This window comes from Argopecten irradians, chromosome 3, assembly GCF_041381155.1.
Source record: "Argopecten irradians isolate NY chromosome 3, Ai_NY, whole genome shotgun sequence".
In the NCBI taxonomy this organism is placed as follows: Eukaryota; Metazoa; Mollusca; class Bivalvia; order Pectinida; family Pectinidae; genus Argopecten; species Argopecten irradians.
The window spans coordinates 47,784,243-47,801,274 of record NC_091136.1 but is presented as its reverse complement, the minus strand read 5'-3'; the positions used below and the strand labels follow the sequence as shown (position 1 = coordinate 47,801,274).

The window sequence follows — 17,032 nt, the reverse complement described above, 5'->3', positions numbered from 1 at the left end:
GTCTCAGAAGAAGTACCGTTAATTACAACTTTTTGATGTCTATCAGATAAACAGTTCACACCAAGATAATAATTTCCCAGAGATACCAGATTGATTCAATTTAAATATTAAACCCCTATGCCAAACTCGACAGAATGCTTTGCTTACATGTATATCACGATTTCAACGATTTTATTTTACACCCAGACACATTATAATGTGTAACATGAGGGATAAAACAAATACAAATGTATAGACATGACAGGATGGACAAGTATATGTACATAACATTAAGACATTATTATATAGCAATTACTCTCAACATTTTTACATTTCACATGTACGAAACACAAAGTATAGATATTTCATTCATGGTTCAATAAAAAAAAACCTAAATGATATATGTAGAATATTTTGATTTTATATTAGCATCATTATTACGATAATAGTAGAGGATTAAGTTTTTACGAAAAAGGGAGAGTCCATTTAGGACACTTTTATTACAAACTGATATCAAACCTTTCATCTTATTATCATTTGGGTTAATTCGGAAGTAGTTTGGAATATACTTTCTTTGCAAATTTTGGACAACAGCATTATTACAAAGAAACAAATCATGAAACTCATTCCCAACATGTTCCAAGCACATATTACAAAGTCTATCTTAATTAGGAATATTTCGCCATCTGCCTGTTTCAATGGGGAACTTTAAGTTACAGGTACGTATTTTGGTTATTTGCAATCTGTATTTTCGCACAATATTGTCAAATACTTCTCAAATTCAAATTCAGTTTTAAAAATTAAATAGAATTGTCCTCTCGATGAGACAGAATACAGCTATAATTTCCTTCCCCGAATCTAAAGCCCTCCCAATTTCGTTTGTAATGTCTAATAATTGGTTAGTTGCAGAATCTCCAGGTGTAAAACCTGACTGACTTTTAGTGAAAAAATCTGTTTCCCTAAAAAAATGAAAATTTGTTTAAAAATGCACCTTTCCATTAATTTCCCAACAACACTTATCAAAGATATATTTCTATAGTTTGAAAAAGTACTTTTATTACATTTTTTAAAAAATGGCGTAACATTGGCTAATTTCCAAATTGCAGGATAAATACCACAATCAATAGATTTATTATAAAAATTGTAATAGCTAAAACCATTGACTCTGATGAATAGCTAAAACCATTGACTCTGATGAAGAAGCTTTAGAAACATCTCACAAACTTATTGCATCCTTAACATCCTGTTCTGTAATAATAATATTTTCGAGTTTACGTTCAAGAGTTGTTACGTTAAGTGGCAAAATGGCATTAGAGTCGTCTAGAGTTGACTGATTTATAAAATAATTGTTGAAAATGCTTGCTTTTTGTTTATCATCCCCATAATTTGTGTTATTGTGTATAAGCGTTGGAATATGTGCGATCTTTGTTGAAAAATGTGTGAAAGTGTTTATAAGTTTCCACCAGTCACGCGTGGACGTAGACAAACATTTTATTTTACCAGTTAGCTTTAGAATATAATCACTTTTTGCTTTCCTTATGGCATCAATACATTTATTTCTGGCCTGTCTAAATCGCTGCCAAATAAGTGGATTTTGTGAGGATTTCGCTTTTCTGTGAAGTCTCTTACGAATCCTTATCAAATTCCTAATTCCACTAAACATCCAAGGTGGTTCTTTGTGTCTAATCAAAACAGTTTTATTAGGTATAATTTTTTTGGCTGTATCTAGAACAGCAGTATTAAAAATATTGCAAATTCATCAACTGTTAAATTTTCTAACGGACCAGCCCAATCAATACTGTTTAAACTATCACAAAACTTATCATACTCCCCATACTTATATAACCAAATTTGTCTTTCAATATTTATATTAAAAACATTACAACCAATATCTAGGAAAGTATATATGGGACAGTGATATCTAATATCAGCAGGTAAAAATGATTCACCAACAATAACTTTTTTGATGATACCTAAATCACTGGTCAAAAGTAGATCTAAGAGGGAGGATGAGTTTTCTGTAAAATGAGTAGGTTCGTCAACGATTTGATTGAGATTATATCTATACATCATGTCTAAAATACGATTAGGATTTAATGTTAGCTGATTTTCATTAAAATCACCTGTGATTATAATGTTATCACATCTATAGTTCTCGACCATATCTATAGAATGGTCAATTAAATTCCATGTTTCATATCTGGAGCTGGAGGCCTGTAGAAAGTACCAAACATTATGATTTTATTATTGATTTGTACATGTAGACCCGTTTCTATACTTTGTTGTAGGTTTCCAATTACTTTAAGCATATACATGTATTCATATATTATTTTTGTCATAAAGAAACATAACAACCATTCTTAATATCTATTTTACCACTCATAAGATGTCAAATTCATAATTTGTAGACTTGCCGTACCGTGAATTTTCCTTAGAAAAGACCACCATATTTCCACCATATTTATATGTGAAAAAATGTCTCGCTGTGAATTTGATAATTTATACGGTTCAGTTTTATTGCCTAGTAGGTTTTTTTATAATTATTTTATTTTTCCAAAGCATTTTTACAAATACAAAACAAAAGATTATCATCACTCATCATCTGCCACATCAGTTTCATTCACTATCATCATCATAATCTGATGCATCAGCTTCATTCATCATCATCATCATCTTCATCATCATCATCATCACCATTCATCATCATCACCATCACCATTCACCATTCATCATCATCACCATTCATAATCATCATCATCACCATCACCATTCATCGTCATCATCATCATAATCACCATCACCATTTATCATCATCATCACCATTCATCATCATCATCATCACCATTCATCACCATTCATCATCATCATCATCATCATCATCATCATCATCACCATTCATCATCACCATTCATCATCATCATCATCACCATTATCATCTTCACCAGCACCATCACCATTCATCATCATCATCATCATCATCATCTTCAGCAGCAACATTCATAATAGTCATCGTTATTACCATTCTTCATCATAATCATCATCACCATCATCATCATTTACAGTCACAGTTTCATACACCATCATCATTTTCTGATGCATCAGCTTCATTCATCTACATTATTATTGTTCATCACCATTCATCATCATCTGCAGTAGTAGCTTCTTTTTACGAACACGGTCCTCACTCCCACATCCACACAGACACACATACGCCACACACGCCTACATACACACCCTCGCACGCAAGTTCTTACACAAGCACTCTAAGGAAAAGGGTATGATACATATTAGAGAAGGAGAGAAAGAGGGAGGGAGATCGAGAGAGAGAGAGAGATAGATAGAGAGAGGACTAGAGATCGAAACAAGATTGATGTGGTGTTATAAACTCCAGGAGCTCAATGAAGGATAACTAATTTATGTACATGGTAAAAACGTTATAGTACATGATACATAGTTACATGTATATATTGCCATGACATGACTATCATAGATTGTCGCATTAAATAAAGAAACATACAAATAGTTAACTAGTCAGCTAAATCAATAAGTTTTTCCCATTTTCTCCATTCATTTTCACATTTCCGCTGAGCACCTCCACCTTTACTATTGGCAATATGTTTTTGAGAAATGTAATGTTCTTTAATTAAGTTGAGTAGAGCATGTGGACTGAAAATTTTATGCAAACATCTGGTTTTGTAGATCTAATAATAATCAAAATTTCATTGTCTACTCTATTTATAGTATGATATCTATTTTGTAAAAACAAACCAAAAAGAAAGCTTTGTTTATTGTATTGAAACGGGATATAGAGTGCATCCAGGAATGTCTCTACGCTTTGCAAAAATCTCTGAGTTTCTCTGCATTCCCAAAGAATATGGACAATGGTTTCTCTTTCAAGATTGCACAAGTTACATATTGGATTATTGGCTAAACCTACTTTACATAAAAATGTGTTTGTTGTTAAAATATTTTGTACTACATCCTATACTGAAACCATTGTAGTTTTGTGTTTTTAGTAACCTTGAAAGGGTTATTATATATGTTGACCCAATTTAGTTCAATATCTTCAAATAGATCATCCCATTTCCTTCTACCAGTTGAAATGAGAATATTTTAACCATAATATTATAAAAATCTTTTGTCCCATTTAAATTTTTCATAAAAAATAAGATATTATTAGGGATAATTGGATAGACTATTTCATGGTTCATATTTACAACATTAAGTCTTGTTAAAAGTCTTTTGATAGATGAGATTATACCCTGAAATTGAAGGAAATTTATATTGATATTATACACATGCATGAATTCTTGATATGTATAGAAAGAACATGTAGTGGGATCTTTTACTAAATCATTAATTATTGTTACACCTCTATCATACCAAAACTACCTTTCCTCCAATAGTTATGTCTTTATTATACCATAATGGCTTTGTCTGTGTACATGATAATATATCTATTTTTTCTCTCACCCCATCTACGTCATTGAAGTTTTTCTATGCTTTAAAAACATCTGTCCAGAAATTATTCCTGCAATGTGACCTACATTCCTCAATATACTCACTACCGCATATTGATAACTTTTGCAAACCAGTATGTGATTTAAAAATAATTTGCCACTTGTATGTCTTTTTTAAAAGCCGGTCTACCCAAGTAAGTTTCAAGGAATCAATAAATAGTTTTACATTTACCATTCTTAGACCGCCTTCATTAAAATTTTGCACCAAGACATCCCTCTTTATTTTATCTACCTTACTGTTCCATAGAAAGTTAAACAGGATAGTGTTAAGTTCTTGAAGAAATTTTTCATTAGGATTTGGTAATGAAATAAATAAGTGAATAAATTGAGACAAGAAAAGAGACTTAATCAGGGCTATTCTGCCAATGGGTGTGAGAATTCTTTTGCTCCATGTCTTTATTAGTGCTTTAAGTTTAATTAACTTCTTATCGAAATTTAATTTTGGAATCTCATGCATGTTCACACTAAATTCAATTCCAAGCAGTGTAAATTTAGTTTTACCCCATTGTAAATTTAACTCCGGTAAAAAGGTATCACCACTATAACTTTTGCTCCCTATCCAAATGACCTGTGTTTTATCAACATTAAGTTTTAACCCAGAGATTTTTGCAAAGGAAAATCACAAATAGATTCCTTTAACGATACTTCTGAACCATTTAGTATAAGTGTGGTATCATCAGCATATTGGGAAATAAGAATGGGAAAACTACCTACATCTATACCCTTAATCCTCTTGTTATATCTTATCCTGATACCTAGAATTTCAACACACAGAATAAAGATGTATGGAGCGATCGGGTCCCCTTGACGGCAGCCTCTTCTGATGTGGAGAAAAGAAGATAGATCCCTCCCCCCTGGTTCACAGCAGCAATAATATTAGTGTTAAACAATTTAACCCATTTTTGAATATCTGGACCAAAATTGAAATATTTCAAAACTTTATTTACAAATTTCCAAGACACAGAATCAAAGGCCTTTTCAAAATCTAACATGAGTAACATACCTGGGATATTTTTTTCTTCGGCATATTCCATGATATCGTATACAAGTCTTGTATTTTCTCCAATATAGCGACCAGTAAGAAATCCTGTTTGATCCTCACAAATTAATTTATCAAGAACTTTTTTAATCCTGCTTGCTATACATCCTGAAGCTATTTTATATACAATATTTAAAAGAGTAATAGGACGCCAGTTTTTCAAAAATTGCCTGGGTTTATCTCCATTAGGAATACATGTGATTACACCTTCTCTTTGAGTTACAGACAACGTTTCCTTTATATATCCAAAATTTATAGATCTAACTATGAAAACCCCTAACTGCTTCCAGAAACATTTAAAAAAATTCCGCAGTGAAACCATCTGTGCCCGGACTTTTATTGTTTTTCATATTTTTCAGAGTTTATCTGCCTCATCTAACGAAATCATCCCTTCCAAACTTCTAGCCTCGTTATTATCTAATTTTACAACATCATACATACCTAAATAATCTGTTAAGTTAGCATCTTCTGTATCACAGTTTTCATCATATAGCTTTTCATAATAAGAATGAACTTCATTGAGAATATCATCCTGATCAGTAAGTATAATATTATTATTTTTTTCTATCTTAGGTATAATCTTAGATGTAAAATTCCTATTTTCTAAACTAAAAAAGTATTTTGTTGGTTTCTCACCTTCTTCTTGCCATCTTGCCCTCGATCGAATAACACTGCCTTTAATTTTTTTAACTCTGATTTTTTCCAATTCCCCTTTCTTATTCTCTAATTCCTCAATGTCTACCTGATCTTGTTCTTCTAAACTTTGAATAGCTTTCTTGAGATTATCTTCATTTCTATTTAGCTGTTTCTTTTTATATGATGAATAGGAGATAGTTTTACCCCTAATTTCCATAAGCAATGTTTCAAGGAAAAGCTGGTCATTAATCAAAAATTCAATATCTGTATCTGAAATATTTCCTATCTCATCCCTATTGTATACTGGTAAGCAGTACTGACTTTTTATATCTAAAATAACTTTATTAATTAACTTAAGGAAATCTTCATCATACAATAGCGAAGAGTTAAATTTCCAAAGCCCTTTTCCACGTTTAAAATCATTAAATTTTAAATTAATCATAGAAAAAGAATGATCAGATCTACATCCTGCTTCAATTATTGCATTAACCGTACTAGTTAACAAATTATCAGATATCAGATAAAAATCCAGTCTTGCCTGTTTTAATGGTGATTTCTTTCTCCAAGTATAGCGTCTGGCATCAGGGTGAAGATCCCTATAAATATCTACTAGTGACAAATTTTCAATTGCCTAGTAGGTTAGTGATATCAACCAAGTTTAGATAAAATGCATAGGCGTTTGTACAATCATTTCTTCCTCCATTAGCGGTAATAGGCACCAATTGCAGCTCTTAAGACTGCATCATATATTGCAGCTAGGTAGTCCCAGGCTAGTGCTTTTACCGTTGCTTTTAATAATTTGTTGCGTTTCTGTAATGATCGCTAAAAAGGATACGCAGAATAGTTTGTTTTTTTAACAGACATGTTTTAAGTCGTTTATCGGGTATATGATATCACCGTATGGTAATGACACCGGAACTAGATATCCCCTGAAGCGAGGGTGAGAAAATCAGGATTTGAACTGATCTAAGATTGACGCTTTTATGTGTATATTGAATGTTTTTGGATACTGAAGTTTTGTAAACGTGTTTCCGAATATATCAGCCACCGTGGGACAATAATACATAAATGGTTTTTCGAGAAGTGTCGCAAAACAAAATTGACGTATGTTAACATGCCACCACACCAAGGGAGGTACCGACTTAAATCGCCTGTCGTTAGAACAGATGATGGAATATAAGACTCTTTCATATGTGGATATGAAGGACAGGGATATTCTACCCGAGGGTCACAAAATGTAGTAAAACCCGAGGCTTGCAGTATTACACCCGTAGGTATGAAAGAAAAGAACTTTCCATCAACCATAAATACATATTTTAGTTCTTCATTACTCTATTATGATATAGGACATAGTCCCACGGAATTTTTGCGGGATGCAACTAATTTTTTCTAATATTTTCATCTTGAAGTAAAATTAGAAGCTCAAACTTTTCAATGGTGGTAATGATGTAAAGTAAGTAACTTTTGTAACTGATTAAAATTCTAATTCGTCTGCTCATGTTTTTGATAGAGAAAACAATTAATTTGTCAGCGGTGGAGCATCTTTAACTAATTTCTGGTCTAAAATTATAAAGGAGTTCCTGATTCTCCCGATGTTAGAGTGTGTTTTAAAACATTTACATTTGGTGCCAAAACAACAGTTTCGGAAAGTTTGTTCCACATTTTTACAATTCTTAAGCCAAAAAAGTTCTTACAAATGCCCAATTTTGAATGCTGTGGAAATACTGTCAATGGATGTCTTCTAATTCCCTGTCTGTGTGATTGACATCTCCTCATTATAAATAAGTCTGTTTTACAGTTATAATATATGTTATTTGTTATTTCAAACATCTCTATCATGTCTCCTCTTACTCTACTATAGCTCAAAGGTGACAATTTGATAAATCTCGAAACCCATATATGTATAGGGAAGGTATCTGTTTCATTGCTCTCCTCTCTAGACACATTCATATCAATATGCTTTTATTTAAAAGATTGCTCCATACTACTTTCATATTCAAGATGGACTCTTACTACTGTTAATAAACATAGTGGTGTGATGGCCGTTGAAAAATAACAACACAGATTTTTTTAAACTAATTAACACATATAGTGATGTTTCCATCCCGTTACCATCAACTTCCAACCATCATCTCTGTTATTGATTGCTTGATTGATGAGGTTTAAGGTCTATGTTCCGGTTATAGCCAGCCTAGGAAACACAAGTTAAATTCCTGCTCCTGAGTAAACTTTTTATGTTTTTGATTGATAATCAGGTTTGGTAATGAATATTTTGCTTGCGCCCCTTTGTTACCATTGCTATCTAATCCAGAGTTTTACACCAAACAACCATTGCAGCTTTCCGACATCGACGATGATGTTGTTGTCCAACTGGCTGTCCTCTCAACGTTCTGGTGAGTAACTTCCATTCTGAGTTGTTGGATGAGAAAGCGTTTGCCGCTTGAGTGAACGTATCTCAGAATATCTCTAACAAGGGTATATGCCATGCAAAACCGTTGCACTGTTAAAAATTATATTTTGTTCTAAAAACACAAATGTTCGTAAAGACCAATATTTGTTCAATAACACAAAACATATATGTTCAATATTGCAACGTTTCACTTAAGCAATGAACGTCTTTCAGTTGGCATTTATAGCCAAAATGAATGCCAACTGGACATATGCAAATTCCTCTGGATTTGGTTCTGTCCAGTTGGCATTCATATCGACTGTGAATGCCACCTGAAAGACGTTCACTGCTTATAGTTACATTTGGTTATAGTTTTATATTGAAATTCTAAGGGATTTGAATCTATAATGATGATCGCTGGCACGACAATTGTAAGGGATTTGAATCTATAATGATGATCGCTGGCACGACAATTGTGACGTTACAATAATAATGACGTCATAATAAGTGAAGTTCATAGTATATATGACTGGCTTCTGCGCTTGGTAAGGTTACATAGTGGGACTGCAGTGAAAATGTCAATATAAGTCATACAAGGGAAACACTTTATATACATTATGTTTAGTTTCTTTTCTCTTCACCGCCACCATTCCATCAAAGTACCCGGAGTACCTAAGTAAAGAGGACACTATTTTTAGTTGTAGGATTAGTTGCTGTTATTTGGCAATATTCACATTTTCACTGCAGTCCCACTATGTAACCCTACCAAGCGCAGTTGGCAGTCATATAGGCCCTAGACTATGACCTTCAATCGCTTATTATGACGTCATTATTATTGTGACATCATAATTGTCGTGCCAGCGCTCACAGAAAACGGCTGTTCCATCCTTGACGATAGCGAATGATTAGTTCACTATATATGCAAAATCCCTTAGTATTTCAAAATAAGATTATAATCAAATGTAAATACAAGCATTGAACGTCTTACATTTAGCATTTATAGCCAATATGAAAGATCAACTGGACAGAGGCAAATCCAACATGAAGCGCTAGCGCACTTCATGAAATTTGCCTCTGTCCAGTTGGCATTCATTTTGGCTATGAATGCCAACTGAAAGACGTTCAATGCCTATATATACCAATAACGTCTTCAGTGAGGATTTTCATTCTTTTGAAGTCGTTGTGTACTGAGATATGCCATCAAATTCCGTGTTTGTTGCTTTATGTATAAACTCATAAAGCTGACGTACTGTGGGACAAATGACCGAGTGGTTAAGATGTCCCGACATATTACCACAAGCCTTCCACCTCTGGGATGCGGGTTCGAATCCCATGTGGGACAGTTGCAGGTACTGACCGCTGGTCGGTCGTTTTCCTCCGGATAATCCGGCTTTCCTCCACTAACAAACCTAGCTCGTCCTTACACGATCCTGGCTGTTAATAGGACGTTTAACTAATAAGAAACCCAACTCCCAAAGTGGGACAAAACGTACTAAGAAATAAATCACACAGGAAACGCTGTCCTTAAGCGATCCTGGTTGTTAATACCAGCTAGTAGGACGTTAAAAAGGTCAACCCATCATTAAACAATAAAGGAAAAGAAAGTTGTTAATGTTGATTCGAAAGAAGAAAAAGAATAATAAGCGTAGGACAATTTGAATGAAAATGTCACCGTGGCTACAGAACCACGTAAACATTTGCTCTTCCTTTTTCTTGTTTCTGTATCATCCATCCACAGTCATTATTATATTACTTCTGGTCCCTTATTCTTTTTTACTTGGAATGAAGGTTTCATGGCGGAATATTTAAAGTTTAACTTTACCTAAAAGAAATTCTCCTCGTGCACATAGGCATGGCGGATTTGGATTTTAATTATACATCCCATAATCTCATATTAGAAACAAGAGGCCCAGAGGGTCTTATCGCTCACCTATTTTTTTTAATTGCTTATCACAAAAACTTTTACAATTAGAAATAGCAAAATTAACCGTACGATTTGTTTAATTAACCCTATAAGGATGCTTCCAATGCATTATACGCGCTATCTTATGCGTAGGTTCAGAAAAGAAATTGTTTACATGAAAATAGCCAACTTAATTCTTTTAACTCCACTCCAAAGGCCCCCGGGGAAACCCCCCCCATCATTTGTACAACTTTGGATCCTCATCCTTTAAGGATGCTGTCATTGCATTATGATTGTTATCCCATTCTTAGTGTCAAAGAAAAAGTATTTTATATGAAAATAGCGAAATTAACCCTTTGACTCCGATCCTCAGGCCCCCGACAGGTCACTCCCATCATTTGTACAATTTTGAATCCCCACCCTATAGATAATGCTACCATTGCATTATGAGTGCTATCCAGCGAATTCCCCGAACACCAACTCTGGTAAAGACAAAGGGAGGTGTTTATGTAGGGAACCCTTTGAAGTTTAGTTATAGTCTGTTTCTAAAGACCAAGTACTGAACCTTGCGGTACTCAAGCATTTATCGGTTTTTCATTAGATTACCGGGTAATTGATTTTCGTTTATGAATACGAGTTGTTTTCTGTCAGATAAGTAGGCTTCAAACCAATCATACAGTTTACCTTTAATTCCATATTTTTTTCAACTTATACATTAAGTTTTAACAGAGACTTGGATATAATATATATATGATATTATATCTAAGTCTCTGGTTTTAATGCCTTACTCGATCAAAAGCTTATATCGCAGAAAATAGATGAAAATAGTGATCGATCTTATCAACAAAGGGAGGAAACATCTTCCCTTATAAGAGAAATCCCTCCACTAAGTGTTTAAAAGGGTCAATTTATGATATTTTAGATCATATCTGACATTATTTGTTTCTCCTAAATATTGCCCAATCAGAAGAAATCCTCTGAATTAAAGAGGAAGATTCTCATCCTTGAAAACTGAAAAAATAACACAGTCAAGTATAGATCAATAATAAACTGTAAATTCGACAATTCTAGTACAGATGTTTTATAAAGTGTATATTAATCTAAATCTGAAAACTAAAATAAGTCAGAAAGTATAAGAAAATGATGAAATTGAATGATCTAGAATAGTATTTCTATTAAATATTTACACTTATAAAGCTTGAAAGTGTACAAATACAAGTCAAGTTGATAATTTAACGTTCTATTCAAATATCATGGCAAGTATGGTTTTTTCTGAAGTATGCCTCTGTTTTATACACCATTCTGCAGCATCTTGAGAATAACAGTTACTGATTTGCTGATCACCTACCTGATGAGTTGATTTACCTGAGATTTACCTGTGATCTTGCACTGAGAACAATTCTGAGATAGACTATAACTCCCTATCAACACACCTTAACCCCTATGAAAACACCCCACCCTACCCAGAGTTGGTGATCGGGGAAGACCCCTGCTAGGCATGCTTACTTTCAGAGAAGAAGTCGTTTATATGATAATAGCCAAACTGACACCTTTTGGCCCCACCCTTTAGGCCACCAGAGGGCCAGCCCGACCATTTGCAGATTTTTCAGACAGTACCCCATAAGGTGCTACCAATTTTGTTAAATTCCAACCAGTTGTTATGAAGAAGTCGATTGTTGACGGACGGACGGAAGGACGGAAGGACAACGGACGCCGCCATATTGCATAAGTTCACCTTGGTCCTTCTGATCAGGTGAGCTAAAAGATACACATTTCGATTTAAAAATATTAAATTGGGTAACAGGGGACATTACTCTCTCAAAATTTGTGCACTAATATTCAGCTATGTATTAAATCCATTCTGATCTATGATCAGAGTTAGCTTCCTTCGTTGTACACCGCCAGTGGCCTTAGTTTTACAAAGAAAAGTAACTCTGATAAATTTGAATTATCCAAAACATGTGAATGATTAAAGGAATAAAACAACAATGGTTTTGAACAAAAAATGAATTTATTCTAAGTGATGTTGAACGACATTGTACATCAATTTATAAGTAATTTTCACGTCACCTGGTTAACCAGCGCCCAACTTCTACTGTAATGAACATTTCAGATATTATTCCGAGAGTGATAATTGATGTACGATTTAACAATAGATAAAAACAAGATATATCAAACCGATTTGTTTTTGTTATGTATTCACAAAACACAAAGTAAACACAAGATATGAAGCTCAATATCTATCTATATATATCAAAACACCGGCAGATATTATGTTGAGAACTTCTATATTAATATAAAATAAAATAATGGTACAATGTATATCTTTACATTTTTTCTCATAAAATGGCGAATATAATATCAGCACACATTACACTATACGTTATCATTTGTGCTTTTAGTAGATCAAAGTGTGAAACACGTGAAAGATAACTATATTCTACAGGACCAACTATCAACTCTCTACATGAATGTTACAATGTGAAGATTAATATTACACTAGTGTGATATAACTAGTCAGTGTACTGTACATCACGTTATTTTTCATCATATTTTACAAACCAAATTGTACTTAACTGAAAGATTCAACTGCTATGGTAAAATAACATTTGAAATCATGCCTATTTGATTATCTTTGAAATTGTTGTTTAGAAATATATAAACTATCGTCTCAAAATAATGTAATTTACAGTAATGACTGACTGTTTCCATTAAAAAATATATTAAAATTGAAAAAGATATACAGCAAATAATGGACTCTACATGTAATTTTCTGGCTTATCAAGGAACGACTTGATATTTTTCGCTACCTTCTGTAAGGCGCCCTCATCCTTGCCGGAAAGCAGATTGACCCCGGTATGGAAGTACAGTGGAAGGTTCCCCCTCTGGAGGTAGCCCAGCAGACGATAGGTCATAGACTTTACGCGGGTAGCTAGGTGCTCCTGTTGCCATTCCATGTCATATGGATGGTCCTCACATTCCCAGAACAGAACGTTCTTCAGATGGTATGACGTCAGACCTTTTTGTAAACCAGGTGGACACCACACGTCGTTTTTCAGCCGTTTCATGATCCGCTGGCTTTTCCTTCTGCAGGTGCCGCCGATATCGATTCCTTCCAGAAGCTCCTTTTCGCAGGCAGCAAAAGAAAGCATCCAGTAGAATGGTTCTTTTGCTATGGCATTCACACCGATATTCTTTATATCTGACTTCTTCTGCTGTGATGGCCATTGACTTTGTCTAGGCCAGTTGAATTCGGGTCTGAATTCGAGATTACATTCGACCATCGGACACAGATCAATGCTGATCGGGTAGGAAATATTCGGGAACTTTACGGAAAGTGTGGTGGCCGGAGAACTCGATACTCTATTAATTGTTATCGGGTTTCTATTCTTTGGTTGGTTCACCGCTTCGTCGACTAGAGATTTGAATCTTCTCTTGACTTTGATTGGAACTATGTCTGTGTCAAAAGTCATACTTGCCATCCTGTCCTCAAGACCAGCATCCCTCCACTGTTGTTTCTGGAGAGAACCAATAGCCATAAAAACCTGCCCGACAGGTGGGCTGGGTAGCGCGTATCTCTTTGTCTCTATCACCGTGTCTTTGGTACTAATAAAACCATAATACCTTGGTTTTGCAGGTCCCCATGCCATCTTCCCGACATCAACGATGACGTTGTAGTCAAATTCATCTGCTTTTTCCACCTTCAGGTGCGTGTTATAACTACCCACCTTCAATGGTTGTATCAGAAAGCGTTTGTCCCTTGAGTGAACGTATCTCAAAATTTCCTCAACAAGAGGTAGAACTTTCTCTACGTTCTTTTTAGTCTCCTCTCTCTTCATCTTTACATTTTCGTCAAAGTAACGATTGAGGGTACGATTATCCATTGCTACTGAAGTGTGGCGGAGCTGTTTATTAACAAAACTGGCTTGTTCTTTACAGAAAACACTTATATACCAACAATATATCGTTGAAAATTTTCATTCTATTTAAAGCTTAATGCACATACATGTATACAATGTGTAAATAAATCTATGACATAACGATTAGGAATAGATCGTTGCTTACCATTATCATATGTTGCACTGGAAATTCCGTTCTAAATTAAGACCTTACCTCATCTTTCCATAACAATCCTTGATAGGACAGTCACGTGATCTTTGCTACAGTGCACGCGGTTCCAGGTAAAACTTATTGGATTCACATTCGGTTTCCTTCTCGTATGGGAATGCATATAAAAAGGTGCTGTTATATCCTTTCTTTGAATCCGCACATACTTAGTAACATTAGTATCGTCTAAATAAAATAGTAATTTTAAATTGACTAACTGTACAGCAAGAAAATATCCAGATAGAAAAAAAACTGTATTGTGTGCTTCTATTTCAAACTACGCAATCAATGCATATTTTCTGAAACACATCTATAAATCGAAAGTAAAACCAGTGCATTTTCTCGGAACTCGTGGTTTAGTCCTGACAATACAACGTACTAATGTTTACCCTTGGTGTGTACTTCTACAAACATACAAGGTAGTTGTTTGTGAACTATATTAATAAATAAATATTGTGTTTAGTGTGCGTACACTACTCTATAACGTGAACTATTTAAAGTATAATGTAAAGTTATCACCAATAACTGTGTTATTTAAATCTGTCGTGAGCAAACTGGTTGTTTTTGTGGCAGTTTACATATGAGCACTGTACTTCATATCATGTGTGTTTCAGTAAGTTGTCAGTAAACGAAACAGTTACTGATTAATGTTATCTCTAAAGTGAAACTGAAACTTATGGATTTTCTAAGAACCACATGTTTGATAGTGGTCCATTATGTACACTCTTGCTAGGCCTAAAGGTAGTTTCAAATGCAATGCAGTTACATTAAGGCTAGTTTCATATATTTAATTGTGGTTGGCCTAGTTATACAGGAAATAACCAAAACATAATCTACTGTCAAGTATTAAAAAAGTGCTTCTCGATATCTGAATCTGTGTATTTTGTAAGAGCGATCAGACATTATTTATTGCTATAAAACTGACTACACCACCGCTGAATGCACTACATGCAGGTTTTCTGATTTTGAAAGGTGCAAAGACTTTTGGAAATTCAACACCACTTCTCTTGCGGAATTACAAATATATATTCAAAAGGTAAAACATATAAAAAACCAATATGGAAAGGTTTGTTGCAATCCGTAGAAATTGAATAAAAGATGAAAATGACGCAGTAAATTTACACTTATAATACAATGTATGAATTAAATTTTAATTATTATGCAGTCTGATAGACGGAGTGTAGTGGAGTTTAGACACTGTGGTTTTCGAGGGTGTTCTTGCTTAGGAATGACAGAAAGTCATATTAATTTCTTCAAATTGACTTTCTCTAACATGTTCCTAGAAAAAAGTTCGACTAGAAATGTTGAAAAATAGCTATACGAAATGATTGTCTGTCAGTGCTTAAGCAAATTAATTGGGGGCTTAAATCTAGTCTTTTTTTTCAAATCTAGGAAACGGACATTATATAAATAAAAACAGTAGCTAGCATAATGCCAATGAGAAATTAACAGTGCATCGTGCAACAAAACCGGACAGGTGGACCATTGAATGTCTTCATAAGTGTTCTTGTTTTTGATATAATTAAAGACTACGAGATCGGTTGTTTTAACTATTATTAGATCATCAGCTATAGTTTATAAGTCTCCTAATTCAGGTGCCAAAAATCTGTTAGGACTATAAAGTATTATCTACTCTTATTTTTATTGTAGCTTAACAGAGAGAGATACAAGAAACAAATCATAATAATTAAGGAGGAAAAACTAAACAAGATCAATTTAAGGTAAAATTCAACTGGATAAAGGAGTTATGCCATTTTATTAGGGCAAAGGTTTTACAGGTATCTGAAACTACGTTTGGTGGTTGTCGACAAATTAACATTTTAGGAGATTAGTTTTATAAATAGTCTTTTCATGACATTTAAAGTTACTAAATCATTAGATTTACATAGATTTCTTAGGGTTTTTGACTTCCTACAAACGTTCTTATACCTGAAATTACGTTTGGTGGTTGTCGACAAATCAACATTTTATAATTAGGAGATTAGTTTTATAAATAGTCTTTTCTTGACATTTAAGGCATGGTGGGTTTATTGGACATTGATGGAAAATTTTATACATACACAAATGTTTTATATTTCTGTTCATATTAATACTATTGGAGGCTTTAGAAAAATACAATATCTATTATATTCATGGATTTACCATAGTACCCAGCACACCATACATGATAATGAAGGATAAACGATAAAATTGGTAGGACGGCTTTAATATGGAAGTATATATGGATGCCTCTGTAATTGTTTTCATTTGCATCATCAATACATACAAGTATAAGTATATTAGTATCAAACATGATCAGTAGTTCAAGGCAGCGGAAGTCTAGATCAGGAAAAATTCATATACATCATTCAAAGTAATGCAAATCCAATCCAGGTTACAAAATCGAAATGATAAGTCATAGCATGAGAGTTACTTGAGACATTGACATAATAAACAACTTCTCTTTGTCAATTAAAATA

The 17,032-nt window shown here is 33.9% G+C and overlaps 1 protein-coding gene across 1 annotated transcript; it reads right to left on the bottom strand.

The window, feature by feature from the left end:
• Positions 1 to 12,458: 12,458 nt before the first annotated feature.
• Positions 12,459 to 14,555, bottom strand: LOC138318863 (protein mab-21-like 3). Its single transcript, XM_069261628.1, has one exon. It carries the CDS (start codon positions 14,348 to 14,350, stop codon positions 13,226 to 13,228), a length of 1,125 nt encoding a protein of 374 aa, XP_069117729.1. The 5' UTR covers positions 14,351 to 14,555; the 3' UTR covers positions 12,459 to 13,225.
• Between the last annotated feature and the right edge of the window lie 2,477 nt (positions 14,556 to 17,032).